At 59.0% G+C, this 23336-nt stretch overlaps 1 protein-coding gene across 1 annotated transcript; it reads right to left on the bottom strand.

Annotated features, from left to right (window-relative positions):
• Positions 1–228: 228 nt before the first annotated feature.
• Positions 229–21633, bottom strand: MMP15 (matrix metallopeptidase 15). The gene is made up of 10 exons (XM_002826473.4): positions 20755–21633; positions 9407–9555; positions 8643–8771; positions 6940–7247; positions 6425–6586; positions 5250–5503; positions 4751–4889; positions 3761–3911; positions 3494–3609; positions 229–2127 (listed from the first exon to the last, which is right to left on the bottom strand). Exons 1-10 carry the CDS (start codon positions 20914–20916, stop codon positions 1688–1690), a joined length of 2010 nt encoding a protein of 669 aa, XP_002826519.2. The 5' UTR covers positions 20917–21633; the 3' UTR covers positions 229–1687.
• Positions 21634–23336: the final 1703 nt, after the last annotated feature.

Raw genomic sequence — 23336 nt, 5'->3', positions numbered from 1 at the left:
CAGGTGCCCTGCCTCTCCCTCTTCTGGACTCTTGAGGGCAGCCCTAAGCTCTGCCCCTCCCAGGGCCTAGTTTCCAAGGGCCATCGGGAAGGAGCCCCCGTGGAATTGGAACAAGGTCTCCCTGGCATTGAGGTCAAGTCCCCTAACCCTAGCATGGGCTGGACCCCCACCACCTGCACGCCCTTCCAGCTGGAGGCTCCAGCCCAAGGCCTTACAAACAAGGACACATTTGCCAGCTGTACAATTTATTCAGTGCACATTATTTACAGAAATAAATGTATGGGGGTGGACACGGAACCCCTGCAGCCCCACCCCTTGGCTGGCTCTCCGGTTCTGCAGGGGGCAGAAGCTGCCGGACCTGCACTTGGTGCCAGTGCACAAGAAACCACTGGCAGAGGCCAGCAGAACCCTTCACCCTCAAAGCGCCTCAGGGACCCTGGGTGGCAGACCCCACTCGCTCAGGGCCATACGGAAGTAGAGCCAGCTGTACAGTACCATTTCCCACAGCAGCCACGGCCTCCTGCTTGCTTTGGGAAGGAAAAGAGGAAGGAGGCATCTGTCCTCAGGGCTGAGCACAGGAGGGCAGCCTCTTAGGCCACAATGGGCTCCTTCGTGGGGTTCACAGTCTGATGCGCGGCTGGCCTATCCCCACCAGTGTCTCTCCTCCCAGGACCCTGGGGGCACAGGTAGCTGGAGGGGAGGAACCCCTCATGCCCAGTGCCTAGCACTGTGGGCACCCATTCACGGCCACTGCCCAGGCTTAGGCACCCACCAGCCCCCTCTCCCTGGGGCTCAGGACACTGGCAGCTGAAGCCCAAGGGAGCTGGAGCTCAGACCCCTGAGGCTAGTGGTGTGAGTGGGAGAGGGAGGGAGGTGGTGCAGGGAAGGAACAGAGGGTTCTAGCTAAGGGAGGCATCTCTGCTAGGGGCGAGGCTGCTGCTTCCCTGGGGAGAGGGGCCCTGGCAGACTCCCTTTGGTCCGTGGTGAGGCAGGCCCAGGGCCCTTTCTCCAGAGAGGGAAGGAGGTGTGGGCCCAAGGGGAGGAGGGAGCTGGGAGCTGCTGCCGGGGGTGGGCTGGGTTCTCTGGCACAAGGAGCCAGGGTCGCTGAGGCTGTCAGAAGTGGATTGGGAAGTCCACTGGATTGGGAAGGAACCAAGCCTCAACAGGGACTCAAGGGCCACGGCCCACCTCCCTTCTCCCTTCCAGGTCCCCTTTGGCCTGGGGCTGCTCCTGGGTGGAAGGCTCTTCCTAAGGCCCAGAGAGACTCACTTGGGAGGGAGGGGACTAGGGGGGCCAGACAGTCTCCAACTGGGCAAAGAGAGCCTGGCAGTTACAGCCCTGGGGCTCAGGCTGAGGAGGTGCTGCTCTTCCAATGTGGGCCTCTGCTCCTCTGCTTCCCTGGCTGTGGCCAAGCCCGAAGACGATGGGGGCCTAATTCCCTGTCTGGAGCAGAACTACATTGAGAAAATTCTTAACACCCTGCCCCGGTCAGGGAAACAGAAACAAATGGTCAAGTAAGGTGCCAAAAACAAAACAAAACAAACACCTGGGCATAAATAATGAGGGCGGGGCAGACAGGGTGTGTGAGGGCTGAGAGGGGCCCCTACCTGGGGGCGGAGGGAGCCCCTGGGAGCCATCTCAGAACCACAGGCGCCCCCTGAGCACCGTTAGCAGGAGCGCTGGGTGGTCAGACCCACTCCTGCAGCGAGCGCTTGCAGTAGAGCAGTACGCGTGGTGCACCCTTGCGCTGCATCTGCACCAGCGCATAGGTGAGGCCCAGGACGCAGAGCAGCAGCAGCAGTGGCACCAGCACCATCACCACATTCACCGTCCGTGCCACCTCCTCCATCTGCACCACCACGCGGCTGCCCCCGTCCTTGTTGACCCCGGCCCCAAAGTCCCCATCCCCATCCCCCACGTCGCCCTCTGCGCTGTCCGCCCCGGGCTCTGCACCCCCGTGGGGGTTGAAGGGCGGCCGGGCCACGTCGGGCCATCGGGGGCCTGGCTCCACGTGCTCCTGGCAACCCATGAAGTCCCGCAGGATGGACTTGGGGTAGCCGGGCTCCATGCGCAGGCGCTCATTGTCGAATTTCCAGTATTTGGTGCCCTTGTAGAAGTAGGTGTAGGCTGCAGGGGCAAGGAGGCCAGAGTGGCTTCAGGTTGAGCCGAACCACCAGTGAGAACAATCAAAGGCCAGGACATGCTGAGGGCTTCAAAACACCCTTCTTCTCATTTGCTTCCCTGAGTATTTTCAAATCTGCCCCTTTTCAACTTGCAGGAGCCAGACTGAGGCTCAGAGGGCTTTGGGCTAAGGGTACGACTAGAACCCTGGGCTTCCTGACCAGACTGACATTAGCTGGGGCAGGGCCTGGAAGGGTCCTATAGCCTGCTGGGTTGGGGGCTGCAGTCAGGGATCCTGCTGCCCCTTCCCAGAACTGGCTTCACCTCACACCACAGAGGTTCGGGGTCTTGCTCAAGGCCACACAGCACCCCACAGTTGTTCTAGAGCGGAAGGAACCTGGTGCTGCCTTGGGCTGGCTCTCTGGCCTTGGGCACCTTGCCAGCATCCCATCAATACCAGGCAGGGCCAGGTTTCAATCAAGGGGTGAGCACAAGACATCAGAGCGGCTGCAGAGTGCCAAGCTCACGTACAGAAGCTGTGTAACCGGCCTGAGCACTGGCAAAGCAGGCAGGGTTCCCCGAGTCACCCAGGCTGGAATATAGTGGCGTGATCACGGTTCACTGCAGCCTTGACCTCCCAGACTCAAGCAATCCTCCCACCACAGCCTCCTAAATAACTGGGACATAGGTGCAAGCCACCACACCTGGCTGATTTAAAATATTTTTTTGTAGAGATAGAGTCTCACTATGTTATCCAGGCTGGTCTCAAACTCCTGTACTCAAGCGATCCTCTTGCATCGGCTTCTCCAAGAGTTGGGATTACAGGCATGAGCCACTACACCTGGCTGGTTTTTCTTAAATGCACTAGAGACCTTGCTAGAGGCACAGCTCCCTATCTCTTGGTTTTAATGACAGAGACAGGGCTTTCCTTCTAGGTAGATGAGTGATACCCTGGGAGGGTTTTCACTCCTAACACTCTGAGCCCAGCCTGCCCCACTCAGGCTCAAGGCTCCCCTAGGATTGCCTGGGGGCGGCTGGACTCTGTGGGCATCAGGGCAGTTCCGAGCTCCAGCTCCGGACACAGGCAGGACTGGCCTGGAATCCTGACTCCGCACCTTCCTGGCTGTGGGATTTGGGGTACTCTGCTCAAGGTCTCTGGTTTATTAGTTTGCCTGTCTGTAAAAAGGGAATTTTAACTATGCAGGAAGGACCAGGGTGTCAAGCTAGGTAAGCTCCCAGCCCAGAGCGTGACACAGCGTGTCCCCCATACACACCATCACAGTGCCAGGTGACCTTGGGCAAGCCCTGCCCCGTGGTGTGTGTAGCAGGGGGTATTAGGTGCTGGGCAAACTGGGAGGGACTGGCCAGGTACCTGCATCATTGCTCAGGAAGGCCCCTTTAGGGGAGGCAGGGATCCCCTGCCAGACACTGATGGGCTTGGGGTACCCAGGGTCTCCACGCTGTGTTTCCTCGTTGAAGCGCCAGTACCTGTGAACAAAAGCACCAGGCTGTGGACCTAGAGACCCTGCTTGGGCCAGGACCCATTCCCCACAGGCAGTGGATTCTTTCTGGGTAGGCCTGAGGTTGAGGGGGGCCTAGCTGGGGCCTTCTCCCCTTAGGGGAGGGGCACACTGCTCACCTGTCCTCTTGGAAGAAGAAGGTGTGGCCTGTGGGCTCCCACCAGATGGCCGTGTCAATGCGGTCATAGGGGATGCCCAGGCCATAGCTGGTCAGCGGCTGTGGGTAGCCGGGCTCCAGGTTCGCTTCTCGAAAAAGCCAGTAGCGGTCACCTGCAGGAGGGGTGGCAGGCACAGTGAGGACAGGCCTGGGGCTGAGGGGTGTGTGCGGGAAAAGAATGCTCTTCTGGGCCCACAAAATCACACTCACACCCCTCTACATATCCATGACAACATACAATGAGGTCACCCGCGCATCACATGCTGCACTCACAGACACCTGAGGCACACTTGTTCCCATGAGCAAGAGTCACCCGCTCACACCCATACACGCCACATGCCACCCACAGCCCTCGCTTCCATGTGCACATCCACCCCCGCACATATAGTTCTTGTATGGGGAGGGGGCTGCCTGGCCTCTGGGTCTGGGGGCTGTGTCCCTGGAGCACACCCGCAGCCCTCACAGTGTGTGGCCCAGGGCTCCCTGCTTTTCGTGTGGGGCCAGCCCTGTCCTCAGGGAGCTCCTGCCTCGCTGAAGCTCAGGACAGTGGGATTAGAGCCCCAGTGGATCCATCAAGGGGCGCTGCCCTGCAAGACCTTGTCTCTGCAGACAGACCACAGAAATCTGGCCCCGGAGTGGGCTGGGGGCACCTGTTCTTATGAGGATGGGGCTGCAGGAGGCAAAGAGGCAAGGACAGAGGGAAGCAGGGCTGAGCCCTGTGCTGCACAAGTTGGCCAGGCACTTCCAGGTTGCAGGTCCAACCCTGCCCTGGCCTCTATCTTCCTCCTGTCCCACCTTGCTGCCGTGTCCCCATCCTCCCAGAGTGAGCCCACAGTGGGGGCACAGGACCAGACATGCAATGCAGCCCTTCACCTCCTCTTCTCTCGGACCCAGCAGGGTCAGAGGTCATGGCAGGAAGGGTGCCCAACCCCCTAACCCTACCCCTGCTCACCTTTGAAAAAGACAAAACGACCGTCTTGGCGCTCGTAGGCAGCACTGATGTCACCGGGCAGACCACGCCAGAAGTGCCCGATGGGCATGGGATAGTTGTCCAGGACGCGGTTGTGCCGGACTCGCCAGAACCAGCGGCCCTGGGGAGGGCGTGGTGTGAGCGGGCAGCGCAGGCAAGCTGCCTTGGCCAGGAGAGGTGCCATCCTCAAACCACCCCTTCCCAGGTGAGGGTGGGCCCAAGGGGAGGACACTGAGATACTGAGGCAGGCAGTGGTTTGGAAAGCCAGGGCTGCACAGAAACAGAGCCCTGAGCTGGGGAGCTGGCACCAGGGCTTGCTGTGTGACCCTGGGAAAGTCCCTCAACCTCTTGGGCTGGATTCCTCGCCATCTAGAGCTGAGGGCTTAATGGCTCCCCGGGGCCTGCTGAGTGAGGGTGGGACAGGGGGCCCAGAGCAGCCAGGGAAAAGGCTCAGGGACAGGCATGGGAGGCGGGGACAGACCTTGAACACGAACATCTCCCCGCGAAGCATGGCCACTGTGTCAAAGTCCCCATCGCAGATGTTGGGGCCATACTGGTCAGGCCGCTCTGTGGCTCGGGGCTGGACTGGGGGGCCCGGCTTTGGGGGCCGCTCTGGCTTCCCACCTGGGGGTGGTGGCTGGGGAGGCCGGGGCGGCCGGTGGTCAGGCCGGCCTGGCCGCCGTGGTGTCACAGTGGGGAGAGGCTGGGTAGGCTGTGGCTGACCGTCTGGGGTACCTGCAGAGAGGCAGGGGTTCAGAAGTGAGGTCTGTGTTCCTGCTCACAACCCTGGGTCCCGGGGCCCCCAGCACAGGCCCACCCAGGCATAAAGTAAAATCCTGTCCATCTACAGCAGACCCCTCCCCAACACCTGCCTCCATCCTCAGTGGGACCTGGGTCCTCCTCCTTCTAGCCCCTCCTCGACCTCCCCACACTGACCTTGGGTCACTGTGCTCCTGAGGGTGTCTGCCTGCATGTCCCCTTGGGGACATTCCCCTTGGGATGCCAGCCTGCTCCAGCAGAGGCTCCAGGCCCTGGCTTCAGGCGTTTTGGACTCTGCATTTCCAAGTTGCTGGGGATGCAGCAAGGGGTGCCCGTCAAGTGCCCAGCACGGCAGGAGCTGCCAGCCCCGAGTAGGGCTCGGTGTGGGCACAGAGTGCAGGCCTTGGCCCACTGAATTGGCCCAGGGGACCTCACTGCTGGAGACTTTCTTGGGTGGGCCCTGGGTGGGGGGGTGGCACTTCCTCAAAGCCACTGGGAAATGACAAACCAGCAGCACTGGGGACAGAGCGGTGACAGGCTCAGGCTGGGAGTGACGGTGGGAGGGGGCAGGTCCTGGGATCCCCCAGGCACTTGTGGTCTAGTAAGAATACCACCAAGGGTGAGGAGGCGAGGAGGGTCATGAAGAACCTGTGTCCCCTCAAGGCCTCTAGCCTGTAGCCACAGCCTCGAGTGAGGCCCAGGCCCTGGAGGCAGCCTACCCTGGGTTTCATTTCCAGTACCACAACCATTTATTCCCCAAATGATGTGGGCAAGTCACTAATCCTCACTGGGCCTTGGGTTCCTCATCTACAAAATGGGGATGGCAGCAATGCCTACTCCTCATTGGGCAGGGACTTGAGAGCGGCATGCAGAGCCCGCTGGTCACAGCCCACGCACCGTAGAGCTGCTGGATGCCACGGAGATCGTCCTCGGGCAGCTTGAAGTTGTCGACGTCCTTCCACTGGTAGAACGGTGCCATGATGGCATTGGGGTTGCTGGAGTGCTCCAGCCCCAGCGCGTGGCCCAGCTCATGCACTGCCACCAGGAAGAGGTTGTTTCCTTTTGGGGAGAGAAGGGGGGCAGCACAGTCAGCTCTGGCCAGTCCCAGGACCCAATCACCCTGGACCCTCCAGGCTGAGGCTGCCAGAGAGCCTGCCCTTGCTTCCCTCTTGAAGAGGCTGAGCTCTTTCGGCCTACAACAACCCCATCTGAGAAATGGGTACAATCATCCTTTCTCGCCTCCCCTTGGAGATGGTGGGACAACAGACTGAAATCGAGTGTAGCGATCCGGAGACAAACACAGGGGAACTCTCTCCTCCCAGCCCCGCGGCTGCTGAACCCAGTCAGCAGGGTGTTATTGCCCAGCTCCAGGGCCACCTGCCCTGTCCCTCACCCTGGCCAGCTGTCCTCACCATGCAGGTCAGTGCTGGAGAAGGTCCAGGGCTCATCTGCATCAAAATGGGTGTCCCCGCCCAGGCCAGGGCCAGGGAAATAGGCGTGAGCCAGAAAGCCACCGGTGCCATCAAACGGCGAGCTGTCGCCATGGAAGCCAGAGGCAAAGAGTACCATGATGTCGGCCTCCTTCTGTCGCCGCAGCCGGATGTCCTCATAGGGCACCTCCTGGAAGACCAGGGGCGTGGCCTGCTCCCACACGCGGAAGGCCCTGCGCACTGCCTCCATCGAGTGGTACCAGCCCAACTTCTCCGTGTAGTTCTGGATGCTGGGGGTGGGTGGGAGATGAGTGAGCGGATGCAGGGCCAAGGGCCTACTATCCTCTGCTGGCATGTTCCTGAGAGTGCACGCAAGGTCACCAACAAGCCCGTCATTATCAATTGGCAGTTTGCTTTGATGTAAATCATAATTTGAATTTGTCAAATCCAGGAGATCAGGAAGATATCATTAAATTAAGATTGCATTGTGGCAAATAAACTGATTTTAAGTAAGAGAGACATTAAGTAAACTAAAATACTGGTGCTATGTGGCTGGGGGAAAGACCTAGACAATGGGATGCAAATGGGTGAGGTTGCACCACCACACCTGGCTAATTTTGTATTTTTAGTAGAGACAGGGTTTTTCCATGTTGGTCAGGCTGGTCTCGAACTCTCGACCTCAGCTGATCCACCCGTCTTGGCCTCCCAAAGTGCTGGAATTACAGGCGTGAGCCACTGTGCCTGGCCGATTTCCAGTTTATCTGTTAAGTTAGAAAAGAGTGTGTGTGTGTGTGTGTGTGTGTGTGTGTGTGTGTGTGTGTGTGTGTGTGTGTGTGTGTGTGTGTGTGTGTGTGTGTGTGTGTGTGTGTGTGTGTGTGTGTGTGTGTGTGTGTGTGTGTGTGTGTGTGTGTGTGTGTGTGTGTGTGTGTGTGTGTGTGTGTGTGTGTGTGTGTGTGTGTGTGTTACTTTCTTCACAGGGTTCCAGTGAGGATTAGAGGAAGTAAGTTGTAGCCAGAGACTGCATTTGATGACATATGGTGAGGCCTGCTCTTAGCTATATAACTCAGATTCAGCTCTGTGTGCTAGAGAGGCTTCCATTAAACCTGAAGGGAATATTTCAGCTGGCTGGACCTTGAATTCACTCTGGGGGCTTGAGGTCTAAGTGACCATGGGAACCACTCTTCCTTGGGAGATGGAGCTCGGAGTCGGGACAGAGCCAGACTGGAACAAGAAGTGAAGCCCTTGGAGACGACCACGTGGCTCAAGGCACACTTGGCTGGGGGGTTTTCTTGCTCAAGAACTCAGCAAAAAGGATGAGGGTCCCTGATCCAAGGATTCTGCAGGCGACTTGCTGCCTGTTCACTTGATGGATGCCTGGATTTCTGCACCCCAGCCATCCCCCACCCCTCGCCGCAGTCTGTGCTGGGGCGGTAGCCCAGCTGTGCCCAGTAAGGCCAGCCCCTGCCAGCAGGGAAGTGGGAGGTGGGGAAGGACAGGGTGGAAGTAGCTTGAAGGGTCTTGACCTTCCCTCGAGGGAGACTGCCTGGCGTGTGTGGCTGGTGTCATCAGCGTGAAAGTGGGCTGGACTATTGAGGCTGGGCGCCCTGAGGTGGGCTCTGGGAAAGGAGGCCTGAGGCTCAGCCTGCCGAGGGGCAGATGGCCCCCTGGGCAGCTGAGCCCCCTACCTGAAGGTCAGATGGTGGTTGTTCCACTTCCTCCCGGTGAGGGCGTAGCGCTTCCGCCGCCGCCGCAGATTGGCTTTCACTCGTACCCCGAACTGGTCCGGCACCCCACAGCGGGGCCGCTTCATCCACCTGGGACATGGACACAGAGGGGTAAGCACGGAGCCTCCCCTCCACACACCTGCCTGTTCTGGCACGGCCACTTCCAGGCTTCCCAGCTGCCCCTCCTATGACATGGTGGGGATGGGGGACTCTCAGCTTCAACTTCCGGTAAAATGGGCAAAATGCCTGTATTGGAAGACTGAATGCCCAGGAGTGGCTCAGTCAAGGTGAGTCCTTCTCTCCTTATCACCCAGTAATGGAGGGTCGCTCAAGGCCTTCTGTCCTGGATATGTTATGCTCTGTGCATTCTTTTCAGGGACATGGCTTTAGGTCATGTCACTTGTTAGATTCATAGCCATGCCTAGCTACGATTTCCCTTCCACAGCTCCTGTACTGTACCTCCACACTCCCCTGGCCATGTCAGACATCACTAATCAATCACTGTGCTCCTTACTGCCAAGGCCTGGATTCTGCCCCTGGAGCTTTCTCAATACAAGGCTTTGGGCAGCCACTCCAACCAATCAGAAGTGACATGGAGGACCAAACCATTTGGCATCTCTTATCTAGGCCACTCTTTTCTGGAAACTCCACATGCTGAGCCCTCTTGAGAGCAGGCCAGACGGAAGGCAGGTGCCTGTGGGGTCTGGATGGTGGGGGGAACTCACTCCTTGGTCTCTTCGTCGAGCACACCGGTGACTGGTATCCCGTAGAAGCGCTGCATTTCTGCAAGGGCTGAGGCCAAGATCTGGGCGGAACGCATGGTGGACATATGGCGGCTGGGCTGGGGCAGGTAGCCATAGAGCCGCAGCCAGTTCTGCAAAGAAGCCGCAACTCCGTCAGCAGGTCCTGGCACTGCTACCTCCGAACATGCACAGCCTGTGCCGACCGCTTCCCATCACCTCCACCACTGCTGCCCTGTCTGAGCCGTCATCACCTCCTGCCCAGGTGACCGTGTGAGCCTCAGCACCCTCCTCCCTGTCATCTCTCCTCACATAAGAGCCAGAACAAAGGCCAGGTCAGGTCTGGTCAATCCTCTGCTTAGAACCCTCTGAAGATTTTTTTTTTTTTTTTTTTTTGAGACGGAGTCTTGCTCTGTCGCCCAGGCTGGAGTGCAGTGGCGCGATCTCAGCTCACTGCAAGCTCCGCCTCCCGGGTTCACGCCATTCTCTGAGTAGCTGGGACTACCGGCACCCGCCACCACGCCCGGCTGATTTTTTAGTGGAGACGGGGTTTCACCGTGTTAGCTAGGATGGTCTCGATCTCCTGACCTTGTGATCCACCCGCTTTGGCCTCCCAAAGTGCTAGGATTACAGGCGCGAGCCACCGCGCCCGGCCTGGAACCCTCTGAAGATTTCCCATTGCAAAGGAAAAGCCATTTGTACAAGAGCCACAAGGCCCTCACTCTGTCACCCCACCTTAGCTGGACCTCACCACCATCCACCCAAGCCGGGCATGCTCCTGCCGCAGGGCCTTTGCACTTGCTGCCCCTGCTGCCTGATGCACTCTCCCGCCAGACAACTGTGTGGCTTTCATCCTCATTTTCTTCAGGTCACTGTTTCAATACCACCTTATCTAAGAGGTGTTCTCTGACATGTTAAAAAGGCCCCATCGGCTATACCCTGCAGCCGCCTCCTTCCTCCCATGCTTATTACCCATCTGATGTACTGTACATTTCAATTAGGTGTTTGCTATTTGTCTTCCCCCATTAGGACAGAAGCTGTGTCCACAGCAGCTGACAACTGCACTGGCCCCTCTAGGGTGGGCCCCTACCAGGCCAAGGACTCAAAAGGATTCAGGACCTCTTGAGGCCTTACTCTTTGGCACTGCTCCCCAAAGACCTTAAATCTCCTGGAAGGAGTGGACAGATGCAGGTACCCACTCAGGCTCAAGGGTAGGACAGAAGCCTGAAGCCCAGTCCCTGCTCTGCTACGAACTCTTTATTCTCCCTGGGACCCAGCTTCCTCACCTATAGAATGGGGAACCATGGGCTGTTGAGGGGTGAGGTTTGAGGAAAACAGCCTTAGAAAAAGCTGGTACACAATGGGTGTGCCCTTCCCTTTCTAGGGCTTGCTTGGCAAGTCTTCTCATCCATCCACCACCCACCCTGCCAGATGTTTCTGAACACTCTCTGTGCCAGCTAGGGGCCATGGGAAGACTAGGCTGAGGCATCCTGGCCTTCAGGAACATTACAGTCTCCCTGGGAGGCCCAGCATACCTATAAAGCAAGGAACCCACACCCCACAGGTTGCACGGCCAAGCCAGAGGGCAGAGCCAGGCTGAGCTGTGGTAGAGAGGGGATTCTGCCCTGCCTGCTTCATGTCCTCAAGCCCTCAAGAGCACGGTGACCACCATGGGAGGCAGTGAGCAGAGGCCAGGGGCTGCCCTGGACCTTGGACACTGCAAGTGTCTGTGTCTGACTTGTCTGGGTCTCTGGGGGTCTCCAGAGTGATAAGCCCTTAAGGCCGGCACTCTGAGTGCTCTGGGAGGTGAGGGCTGCACCCTGAGGGCCCAGGGAGCAGGGCAGTAGCTGGACACGGTGGTTGCTTTAGGCTGACAGCCATATTGGCTGGCCAGGTCACACTCACATATCTGCCTGCCACCAACGTTACATCTAATACCTCAGGCACTTGCTTTCCGGTACCATCCACCAGCCCAGCCCTGGCACGCGGCCAGGTCCCTGGTGTGGCTGGGCAGGCCAGCTCAGTGGTACCCAGGCTGCTGATAGACGGAGCAGCTGCTGACCCAAGGAGGCGCAGCATGGAGAAGCTGCCAGGGTTGCAGACTGGATGCACAGCCACAGCTTTGAGGCCTCTCAGGACCTGGGAAACAGCCCCAGAGCAATGAGGTGGAAATGCAGAGCTGAGAAACCACCACCAGCTCTGGGGACAGGCAGAGCTAGGCAGACCCTGGCTTGGCTATTTCCAAGGTGTGACTCCACCTCCTTATCTCCCAGTTGGCCATCAGTAAAAGGGGGGTTGCACCAGGACCTGCCTCATCTCCTGGGTTTCTGTGAGGAGGAAATGTAAAGTGCACACTAGTGTCTGACACCACTCTGGGCAGCAGATGGTGCTCGACAAACGTGCAAATGACAGAGACCAGAGGCCTGTGTGGTTGTCCCTGGGGCAAGCAGCCTTCGGCCTCCTCGACCCATCATTGACCAAGATGGCTGATGGGTCTGGACTTCCCAAGACTGGTGATGGGCCAGGCTCCACCAGGACCCCAGAGTGGAGGGAGGCAGGAGGCCCCCAGGACCCCTCCACTAGCACTCCTCACCTCTGGCCCAGGGCGCATTCCCACAGCTCAATAAGATACTGGCAATGTCGTGGGTACCCCTCCCTGTTCTTCCCAAGCATGGAAACCTCTCCCAAGGCTCCTGTGCTGGAAGGTGTGGAGCAGCAGATCCACCATCCTTAAAGGACAGTTTCCCTGAAGGTGCTTGGGGAGATCTAGAAGGCGAGGCCATGATGCTCAGCCAGCTCTAACGGCAAAGGGAATGCAGCTGGAGGCCAGGGGAGTGGCGGGGGACTGGCTGCTGGCAGATGAGGGCACCTCTACATCACCTATTTGCATAAGGTAAAAATATCTCTGGGAGCGCAATCATGGGCCACGGAGGGGCTGATTAGCGGTATCTGCGGAGCGACAGGAGGGGAAGGTGGGGGAGGATCAGGCTGGGGCCCTGGGGAGGAAAGCGAGGGAGCTGGCCTGTCTGTAGTGAAGAGCTCAGAGACAGGCAGAGGGGCCCCTTCAACCCTGGGGCCAGCTCAGGGGCTGCCAGGAGGGTCCCAAGGGCACTATGGACCCTCCACACAGAGAAACAGTATTGAGTTCCAGGGAAGTCAAGAGCTTCCATCTTGCTATCAGCCAAGCTTGAACCCTCAGCCACCTGGGGTGAAGAGCCAGAGGCTGAGGATGGGGGCACTCCTTGGGCAGTGATTGGGGGAGTTGGGGGGTGGTTGGCAGAAACGGCCTTGGCGCAGACCACCCAAACCTCTGGATAACAAGGCGAAGCTGACAGAGCGTGCCTGACCGGTGAAAGTGTGCTCAGGGTGGCTGAATGCCAAGTGCCCATAAATCTGCCCGGGTGGCAGCAATACCACCCATAGGACTGTAAGCTTCCTCCTTTCCCCAGGGTCCAGGAAGAAGTTTCCCGGCACCTTCCTGCCACACTAAGTGGGACAAGCTCAGGAGAACACAGGAGGGAAGAGACAGCAGGGGGTGGGGACGCAGGGGCGGGGCCAGAGGTGCTGCTGCCTCCAGGTGGGCAACGTGGGGAGCTTGCTGAACTGCTCTGCTGCCACTGGGCAAAAGGCGCAGATGAGTCCCCAGGTCATGACTCGCAGTACCAGTGTTCAAGCCCTTGCTGCTCCTCCTGGTGACTGTAAAAACTGTCCCTAATACAAGGAACCTCTTCCTGTCACCTAGAGTCACAGGTGGGGTAAGCCAAGTGGGTGAAGCTTTGCTTCTCAAGTGAGGAAACTGAGACTCAGAAAGTCTTGTAAGTGGCAGAGTAGGGCAGGATTTGAAGCAGGACTTGGTTTCTTCTGCCACCAAGGCCACTGTCCAATGGGAGGGCTCTGGGGCTGTGAGGGATGCTGTGGGGGGCACCGGCCACTGTGATTCTCTCAGCCATTTCTTTTCTTTTTTTGAGACGGAGTCTCGCTCTGTCACCCAGGATGGAGTGCAGTGGCGTGATCTCAGTTCACTGCAACTTCTGCCTCCTGAGTTCAAGCGATTCTTCTGCCTCAGCCTCCTGAATATCTGGGACTGCAGGCATGCGCCACCATGCCCAGCTAATTTTTCTATTTTTGGTAGAGACACGGTTTCACTATGGTGGCCAGGCTGGTCTCGAACTCCTGACCTCAGGTGATCCGCCCACCTTGGCCTCCCAAATTGCTGGGATTACAGGCTGAGCCACCATGCCTGGCTAATTTCTTTCTTGACTTCCGGACCCCATCCCATTAGTATGTATTGACACTTCGGGTGAGTGGCAAGGAGATATGGGCCACCAGGAGTCAGAAGGGGGGTTCCTGGCCCCTGGCACACAGGAGAGGTCATAACCACAGCACCTGAGTCTGGCATGGGCCAGCCACCCATTCCAACCCCCACTGAAGGCTCACAGCCACTCCTGGAGGGTAGATTTGTGATCATTCCCATAATACAGACAGCAAGGTTCAGAGATAGTGAGTGCCTCACCCAGGGTCCCAGAGCTGATCTGGGCTGGAGCTGGGGCTATCGGACCAGGCTGCTTCTGAAGCATCACCAGCTCCTCTTGGCCTCAGGCTGGGGACACTGGGCCTTTCGCAGGAGCAGTGCCCAGCACAGCACGGGGAAGGGGGCCTAATCCTCCCCACACCCAACATCTCCGGCCGGGTCTGGGCGCTGGGCCATCTCAGTCCACCCTCCCCCACAGGCTGCCGAGAGGGCTGGTGTAAGAAGCCGCTAGATCAATACTGTGCAGTGAGCAGCCGCCACGGTGGGGGAGTGGGGTGGGGGAGGGGGCGAGCGTCTGCTGCCGCCACCCCAGCCGGCCCTTCCAGCTCCTCCAGCACTCAGATCTGTGGAGCTGGCCGGCAGCCCCCTCCCCGGGGCCCTTATCAGACCCCAGGCGATAAGGACACTTTCTACTGGGCTCTGCTTTGCCTCTGTCACCCAGGTTCTGTCTGCAATCTGAGTAGACCCAGGCAGAGTTGCCCAGCCAGGCACAAAAGAAGCCTTGTCAAGGCTGCCAGCGATGGATCCGGCCCCCAGACCTTTTGTGGCCTTGTGAGGTCCTCACCATGCCCATCTCCCCTACCCTGTAGTCTTGGTATTGAGGGCTCTAGGGAGCAGGCCAAGGCTGTGCCCAGCTCTGTACTCCCAGCCACTAGGCACAGAGCCTGTGCTGAGTGGGACGAGTCCTGGAGGAGCCAGGGAGCTTGCAGAAGGCAGGGTGCGCACTCCAGGCCCTCAGGGCCCACCTGGATCAGCGGACCTGAGCCTAGAGTCCACTCCCCAGCTGGGTGGCCCCAATACCATCAAGCTCAGCCACCCGCCAGGCCTCCACAGACTACAGCTGGCCAAAAACTCATCCAGCCTGCATCCTGCAGACAGGGGGCGCTCACTGCCACTCAAGGCAGCCCATTCTCTCTCTGGACAGCAACAACTGTTAACTCTTCTCAGGCTGAGCAGAAGTCAGCCCCCGAAGGCTGCCCCTTGGTCCCGACTGCTAGTCCACGTAACAGGCCTCCCAGCAACGGAAGACGACTAGGATAACTTTTCTGAGCCTTAGTTCCCTCCTCTGCAAAATAGGGCCAAGATCATCACTCCAACCCACTAAGCGGGGTTGAGAGCACCAATGGCGCAACTACCCCCAAGGCCAGTAAAGAAAGGTGGCATGGGCAGGGCATGGCAGCTCACGCCTGTAATCCCAGCACTTTGGGAGGCTGAGGCGGGCAGATCACGAGGTCAGGAGACTGAGACAATCCTGGCTAACACAGTGAAACCCTGTCTCTACTAAAAATACAGAAAATTAGCCAGGCGTGGTGGCGGCGCCTGTAGTCTCAGCTACTCGGGTGGCTGAAGCAGGAGAATCGCCTGAACCCGGGAGGCGGAGGTTGCAGTGAGCCGAGATCATGCCACTGCACTCCAGCCTGGGCCACAAGAGCGAGACTCTGTCTCAAAAAAAAAAAAAAAAAAAGCGGCATTGAGCCAGGTCCTCCTTGGTGGATTGCTCACTACCTTTAGAGGCAGCATGGTCCACATTTCAGCAGTTCTAGGACACATATGTTTTGTTTGGGCTTAAATCTGCTCCCTCCCATGGGTCTTAAAGCGAGTTGCAGGTGGGGGCTGGGACTCTGGGTGATGGGGAAGTCCAACAGGAGAAGCAGGAAGGAGGAAGAGTCTTGAGGTCTGACCACTTCTTTACCCAGCAGCCTTCCAGCCTGCCCCACACTCCTTAACTTGGAGGAAAAAACCGGGTTCCCTGGCCAGTGGGTGGGGTGAAGAGGCCTCTGTTAGCCAGGAGTTTTGGGCCTGGCTGGGGCCCGGCCTTGGGTCCTCACCTGGAAACCTCCCTGCAGGTGCTGACTCCTAGACAGGGCTGTCCACGGGGCAGAGCTTGGGTGGCTGGACAGATGGGGGCAAGGCTGGGTGGGCCGGGGGAGGGCTTTTGGCTCACACAGCTCAGGCAGCTCTGGCTCCACCTCAGAAACCTCTTTCCCACCAGATCTGGCCCAGCAGAATTCTGCCTGGTGGAACTTCCACAGGATGGCACCCTAGGCTCTGACCTGTAGCCTTTAACCCCGCATGGGGGTTGGGAACTTGGGCTCCAGGCCAGACTGAGCTGGGTTCAAATCCAAGCTCTGCCACTCCCTGGCTATGGAATGCGGGGGTCATTTCTCTCAACTCACAGTATTAGTTTCCTCTTTTGTAGACTGGGTAATGACAGCATCTACACTTGAAGAGTTAATACAAGGATTAAATGTGAAAATGCTTACAAAACATCCCTAGTCTGTGTCCACAACAGACACAAGTATGTTGAAGGTGCTCAAAAATAACACCTGTGCCTCCTTAGGCCCCCTGTGCCAGGCACTGTGCATAGCGTTTAGTGTTTTGCACATAAATGCAATGAATCTCCCCGTAACTCCATCAAGCAGATATACCATTGCTGTTCCCTTTTTATAGAGATCCTGAAGTTCATACAGGTTCAGTGACTTGCCCAACAGTAAATGCCATTCGCTTCTGTCACTGTTTTGCACTATTTTGCCAGGGAGGCTCTGGACACAGGGTGTAGGCCACCATGTTGTGCACTATTTTGCACTATGTATCAAGTGCCATACTCATAAATGCTGAATGCGGAGTTGGACTCTCACCCCTACAGGGTGACAGTCACTCCTAGAGGAAGGACAAGGTAGTGCCAGTGCCAGTGCCCTGGAGAGGTGATCTAGACCTTGGCCTGCATCACCACCAGCCGATGGCAGCAGGATGGGGGGCATCTCCAGGGGCTGGCTAATGGCTGGTACCCAGCCATTATCCACCTGCCCTGACACCAGAGGCTGAGTTGGGTCTCTTCCCACTTTTTCTTCCATTCCCACGAGGGCCATGGGATTAGGGAAGAGGCATCCCTCTTTGCCTCTGGGATCCAGGCCCAGCTCCATGGCCTCTGGTCTCAGGAATCCCTGGAACCTGTCTGACTGTGGAGCAGCCCTATCTGAGCCATCACTCAGGGCTGTCCAGCCAGATGGTGCCTACTGTGTCTCAGGTCTGGAGCATTCAGCCGCCTTCAGGGTCCCGGTCCTCACACTCAATGGTGGGCTTCTCCCAGGACCCTCTTTGTAAAGGAGAAAGATAGGAGCAGAATCTGCAACCCCTCTGTCTTTGCTGACTCAGAAAACACATCTCCAGGACCAAAGCATTGCTCCTGCTGGAGTGTCCAAGACAGGAGCCACCTAAGTCTTGGGATGATATGGAGGATACCCATTCTGATCTGATCTGGAAAGTAGTGGTTCTCATAGCAACCACCACAGCTAGCCTGAGGCAGAGGTCAAACTCCCAGCAGGGCAGAGGTGATGATGGCAGGGAACATCTGGACCAAACAACAAAAGGGCCACAGAGGGACAGCAGAACAAACCGCTCGGCAGGGAGGGGCTTTTCCACGCCTGCAGTGTGGCCATCCTGAATGGGCATAAGAGATAGCAGTGGGCACTGGGCTTTTGGGGAAAGTCTTCTTTTGGAGGTGGGGATAGCGTGTATTTCCATGTTGCTCCTCTCCACATTCATGGATATCTTTTAAGTATCAACATCCCTTGGAGTGGGGCAAAGGAGGTATTTATGTTCAGAGGTCACAATGGGAAGGTCAGGCCAATACACTGCTCAGACAAGGAGCTTACACTGGGCTGTTCTCTGCAAGGAGACAGATGACTGGCTGGACCCAAGGGCAGCCCCAACTTGGAAACATGGCAAGGGCTGGGTGTGAAGGGCATGGCCCAATGAGATCTAGGTCCCTGGCTGTGCCAATCAGACCAGTTCTCTCTGGGTCTTGGCAGAGCATCGAGAGGAGTGATTTGCTACTAGCAAGAAAACAGAGTAAAAAGCAGAGACAAGAGGGGAGGGGGAGAAGATTCAGCTTCTGTAGATTCCCAATGACAAGGCCCCGCTATTAACCCCCTTTTCTTAGCTGGTGGGCACAGATGGCATCTGTAGTTTTGCTCTGTTTAGAAGAAAGAGGGGACCAGTGGGGCCCCCCCGGAGCCAGCATGGAAGTGCTAGTAGAGACTGCAGCGCAGGAAGCCTGAGACTGTGGCTCACCTGAAGGTCAAAATGGTAATTCACGCTGACCCCCTCCCAACGCCCCTACCCCCGCTACCTCATCTGCTCAGTGGCTGGGTAGGGGCTAGGAAGATACTGGTGGGCCTGTTCAGGAAAGGTGGCTGGATCTGTTTTGGCGGTGGTGGCACCACACCTGTGAATTCTGGCAGCCTGAGTCACCTCCACAGAGCAGGCTGAGGGCCTGAATTGTGCCTGGGAGGAGGCGGTAGGGGGAGGCAGGTGAGATAAGAGCTCCCCTGGTGAACCTGGAGACTCTCGGCCCTGCAGGGCAGGAACAACAGTGGGCACCTCAGCCAGGTGGGGATCTGGCCCGGAATGGCTACAGACTGGGACCGGACATCCAAGGGAGAATGTGGGGTAGGACAGGGCAGCTCAGTGGTGGGCTAGGGCCTGGCAGGTTGCAGGTGTTTGTCAGTTCCTAGCACATGCCAGGCTCCTTGATGTCTCAGCCTTGTGAAACTCCTGTGGCTTCCACCCTGGGAGGGGAGAGAGGAAGTGGAGAGGGGCTGACCCTGGCTCAACTGCCAAGCTGCTCCAAGAAGGTCCCAGCCGTGACCCAACTGGAGGCCTGAAGCTGTATGGATGCTGGGGTGAGGATGAGAGAGCTAGCCCTTCTCCAAGGAAGGGAGGCTCGACACAGGGTGTAGGCCAGGCCCAGGAGTCTGAGGCCACAGCCCCCGGCAGATGGGCTGGCTGCTGAGGCCATTTGACTCTTTGGGCCCACATGTGGCCAGACCTGATGGGACTCTAGAAGCAGCCTGTACCCAAAGCCAACTGTAGGAGCTGGGACACTCCACTTGTCTCTAGCCCTCTACCTGCATGGCTGCCAACATTCAGGGCTCCCTAAACCTTCCAGGGTCTCTTCCAGTCACTGCCCAGGTCCAACCCAAGTGTTTCCCCAGGAGTAGGGCTCCAGGACAGTCACAACCTCCAGATCAGGAGCACGGTTTGTGATAATGCAACCATGGCTTCTTCCCTGGCGGCATCGAGCTGTGGGCACTCCCTGAGCTGGGGAGTTGGGGTAGGGGTGAGACGGAACTGGAAAAGCAGAAGAGAGAGAGAGTGAAGCCCCTCCAACTACAGGTCCCTGCACCCTTGAGCTCCTGGCCAGCTAGGATGCCATTAGCAATGCACGGCCATTGAATTCCATCACTGCTTCCTATGTACAGACGCCATCCCTAAGTAGATTAGAAACTCAAGGGTGGGACTGTGACTTGAAATTCTTTGGCACTCCAGCCCAGAGTGGCAGGTGGGCCCAAATGGCACTCTCCGCCCAGTACTTGGGTCACAGGCGGAGGGGTAATCCTCACCAACAGGAGCCCCCTAAAGCTCCTGCCTGCCTGTGTGAATGGGGTGGGGGAGGGTGGCCAGACTGGGTCGGGGCGGGGCTCCTATCCTGCCTCCTGCCAGGGCCTGGCTCCCTTCAGCTCTCCCTGGCCAGGCCAGGGAGGGAGGGCAGAGCAGGTGGGGAAATGGCTGGGAGGTGTAACTCGAGCCCAGGAGGAATTCCCTGCCCTTCCTCTATGCTTTTATTAAAGTAGGGCGGGGAAGGGCAAGCTTCCATCGGAAAAATCTCCCAGGCAGCCCGGGGAGGTGGGAAAGCCGCCGTGGGCCAGGGAGGGAGCACCAGCCCAGCTGCAAATAGAAACGGCGCTCAGGCCCGCAGCCCGGGCAGCCCAAGGGCACCAAGGCCTGAGCACCGTGCAGAAGCGGCTCCGGGCTGGTTCTTTCTCCCTACTCCCCGCCCAATCCTCTCCCCGCCTATCTGGGGCAGAGCGCAGGTCTTAGAAGTCGGGGAAGAGTGGACCCTGCTCTTGCTTTGGGGTAAGAAAGCTGGCGCCTTTCAGTGTCCTCGCTCGGGAGACACCATGAAGCTGGGGCGCTGGCTGGACTCGGCTCTACGCCGGGATGCCGCACCTGGTCACCCGCGGGACCCATCCAGAGCGGGGCCCCAGGAGGGACGCCAAGCGGGCTCCTAGCGAAAAGAGGAGCGGGGTCCACCCTCTCCAACCCGGGGCCTCGGCGTAGGGGCGCTGTTGGGAGGAAGCGCTGTGGGAGGCAGGGTCCGTCCTTAGGACCCCGCCCGGGCGTGGCTAGGCTTCCTCGCAGGAGCGCAGAAAGTCGCCAAAGCGCCCCCGCAACCCGAGTCCGCTGCCTCAGCTGTTTGCACCCATCCCCCCGCCTCCATCCCGGCCCGCCGTGCGCGGCTCGGTATCACCCAGACGAGAGGCCACCTGGGCAGGAGCGCTGTTGCCCAGCCGCCCAGCTCCTGCTCCGCCTGTGGCTGTCCCCGAGAGCAGCCCCCTTCCCACTCGCAAAGAGCGCCACTGCGCGCCAGCCGGGCTCTCGAGGAATCGGCTGCCCTGGAGGGAAGGAAGGAGGGGAGGCAAGGGCTGGGGGCGGCGGAAGCTGCTCCCGGGACACAGGCTGAATGTAAGGAGGTCGGGGTGGGGGCTCAGTGCCCAGAACAGGGCTGTTGGAGTAGCGCGGAGGCGCGAGGCCCTGCGCCCTCCAGGGTTTGGGAAGAGGTGCGCTGCAGAGGGCAAGCTGGGGAGGGGCAGACTGCCAAGTCCGCTTTCTTCCCCGCCACGGCCCAGAACAGGGGGCGCGTCTCCGCTCCCTCCACCTCCAAGTCCCAGGCTGCGGACGTGGCGCCTCTCCCTCCAAGCCCCCAGCCCGCAGCCAAAGGGCAGGGCGGGGGTCTTACCTCGGCATGGACCTCTGCGTCTTCGGCCGCTACGCCAAGGCCCAGGCAGCCCAGAAGCACCAGGAGCAGCGGCAGCAGTCGCGGTCGCGCCGCCTCCTCCCGGTCGCCGAGGAGGCTGCCCGTCCAGCCCGGCCGTCCGGGCGCGCTCCGGTCGCTGCCCATTCTCTCGGCGCCCAGCCCAGCCCGGAACACTGCACGCCGGATCCTCGCACGCGCCTTGGAAACTTGCGACGCTCCCTGGCTCCTGGCCCGGCAGGCGCGCCGCGGACCTCGGGCTCCCGGTCCCCGCCGGAGCCGCCTAGGTCGCCTCGGCAAATTCCCAAGCCCGAGGAGAAGCGGGCAGGGCAGGTCCGGGAGCTCGGAACCAGCCGGCAGGAAAGGGGGCCGGCCGGAGCTGTCCCCCGCGAGGTCCCGCAGCCTCGGCGCCCAGCGCCTGGGCCCCGGCTCCCGAGAGCGAGCGCAACTCCGGAGCCTTTGTCTGGCTCAGCGCTCCGGCCGTCCGGTTCCGCGGCGCCCCCTGCGCGCCCAGCTCCCTCTGTCCATGCCCGGGGCCGGGCGCTGCCCGGAGCGCGCGCCTCCTGCACGGGGATTCTGCTCGCCGCCGCGCCCGACCGGGCCCGGGTCCCGAAGCAGTCCCGGGAGGAGGCGCAGGAAGCCGACCCGAGAGAGCGAGCGAGAGAGCGAGCGAGCCAGCCAAGGAGCGGGCGTCCGACGTCCCCGGCGAGTTCAGCGCGGCTCTAGGCGCTCCCAGCCCTCCTCCCCGCGCGCCGCGGCCGCCGCGCTCTTAAAGGGCCAGTGTGCTCCCAGTGCGCGGACCCGGGCGGGGACCGGGGGCGGTGCCCCAGCCGGAGGCTTCTCACTAGCAGGTGCGGGTGGCCGAGGCCTGGCAGGTGGGCGGTCCGTTTACGCTTCCCAGAGGGCGGGAAACCTCTCCAGCCCACCCCGCGTCACTCCCAACCCAGCGTCTAGGGGGCGGGGGTGACCTCCAACGCGACCCCCCGCGGAGGGAGGAAGCAGGGAAGGCGTGGTCTCTCCGCCTGGGAGGAATGAAGACTCCTCCTTCTCATACCTGGTGGGGGATACTGAGGCCGAGGCGGACGGGAAGGAGGTCTTAGGGGAGGGACCAAAGAGTCGTTTTAGGTTTAAACATTATATATATATATATATATATATATATATATGGATATTTGTCAGCCTGAAACCTCTTTTCAAAAGCCCCAGGGTGTCTCTGGCCATTGAATAACTTTCCTCAGTAGCAAAGTGAGGGTTTTGTGCGCGTCGAGGGCGCGTTGCGGCGGACAAGGGGCAGGTTTAGGAGGGACACGGTTCAAGTTCCGCGTCCGCCCCTTAGCTGCCGCTTGCACGTGGGCAAATTAACCTCTCCGAGCCTCCGTGTTGTTATCGGGAACGTGGGGCAAAGAGTTGGTGTGAGGGCGAGGTAAGGCTTCCGGTTCCTGGCCTGGCGCAATAGGTGCCCAAGCACTTTGGCCACTGGCTGGTGAGAGTGAAGTGCGACAGTGCGGCCTGACTCAGCGCGGGGCGGGTGGACACACCTCCCAGCGAAGCTTAACGAGCTGGATTTCATTCTATTCCGGAAGCAGCTTGAGGTCGGGGAGGGGTGGATGCAGGAGGCCAGAGCTGGGAGGCCCGGGTCGAAGGTTCACCGAGACCCGGGGACCAGGCCAAGGGCAGCCCTGGCGCGGCGGAGTGGCCGGCGTGGTCAGTGGGTGAGGGTTGCAGGCAGGAGGGCGGAGACCAAAGATAAGCTATTCCTTATCTTCAGACCCGGAAATGGAAGCCATCCTCACCTGAGGGCGGTTTTCTCTAGAGCAGGCCCTCGGGGCACCCTAGCCGGCCTCACCTCCCGGAAACTGGAAATCAGGAGACCTGGCAGAGCGCCTTAGAGAGGGCGCGTTTGAACCCTCCTGGGATGTCCTTGGGGAAAGCAAGTCAGAGTTTAGAGAAAGGAACCGGGCAATTTCATCATTTCCACGGACTCACTTCTCTGTGGGATCCTTCATCTGGGAAGTGGGTTTCTAAATTCTCCACTTTGAAATTTGCTTTTGGGAAATGTGCACTGGTCTTCAGACACGGACAACAGGGTTGTCCTTGTTTAACCGACCACGTTGCACTCTTTCATGATATTTAGTCCCGATTAGCCAATTTTAAATAGTTTGGGGCTAGGTAAAGTGGCTCAAGCCTGTAATCCCAGCATTTTGGGAGGCCGAAGTGGGAGGATTGCTTTAGCCTAGGAATTCAAGACCAGCCTGGGCAACATGACAAGACCACCTCTCTACAAAGAATACAAAAATTAGCCAGGTGTGGTGGTGTACGGCTGTAGGCCCAACTACTTGGGAGGCTGAGGTGGGAGGATCACTTGAACCCAGGAGGTTGAGGCTGCAGTGAGCTATGATCATGTCGCTGCCCTTCAACCCAGCTGACTGAGCGAGACCCTGTCTCAAAAAAAAAAAAAAAAAAAAAAGGTTGGGGTTTAAGGGGCTAGCTGTTAGTGAGAGGAGCCCAGGAATGAATGGAGCAACATTCTTTGAGGCCTCCGTTGGTCAAGTCTGGTGATTTTCTCT

This window comes from Pongo abelii, chromosome 18 (genome assembly GCF_028885655.2).
Source record: "Pongo abelii isolate AG06213 chromosome 18, NHGRI_mPonAbe1-v2.0_pri, whole genome shotgun sequence".
NCBI lineage: Eukaryota > Metazoa > Chordata > Mammalia > Primates > Hominidae > Pongo > Pongo abelii.
Note: the sequence above shows the minus strand (reverse complement) of the source record. Positions and strands in the feature narration are given on the sequence as shown.

Coding starts and splice junctions, on each gene's coding strand:
- MMP15 (XM_002826473.4), bottom strand. CDS start 20,916: ATGGGCAGCGACCGGAGCGCGCCCGGACGGCCGGGCTGGACGGGCAGC. Junction 5,504..6,424: donor TGGCATCCAGCAGCTCTACG/GTGCGTGGGCTG, acceptor GCCTCTCTGCAG/GTACCCCAGACGGTCAGCCA. Junction 3,610..3,760: donor TTCTTCTTCCAAGAGGACAG/GTGAGCAGTGTG, acceptor TTTTGTTCACAG/GTACTGGCGCTTCAACGAGG.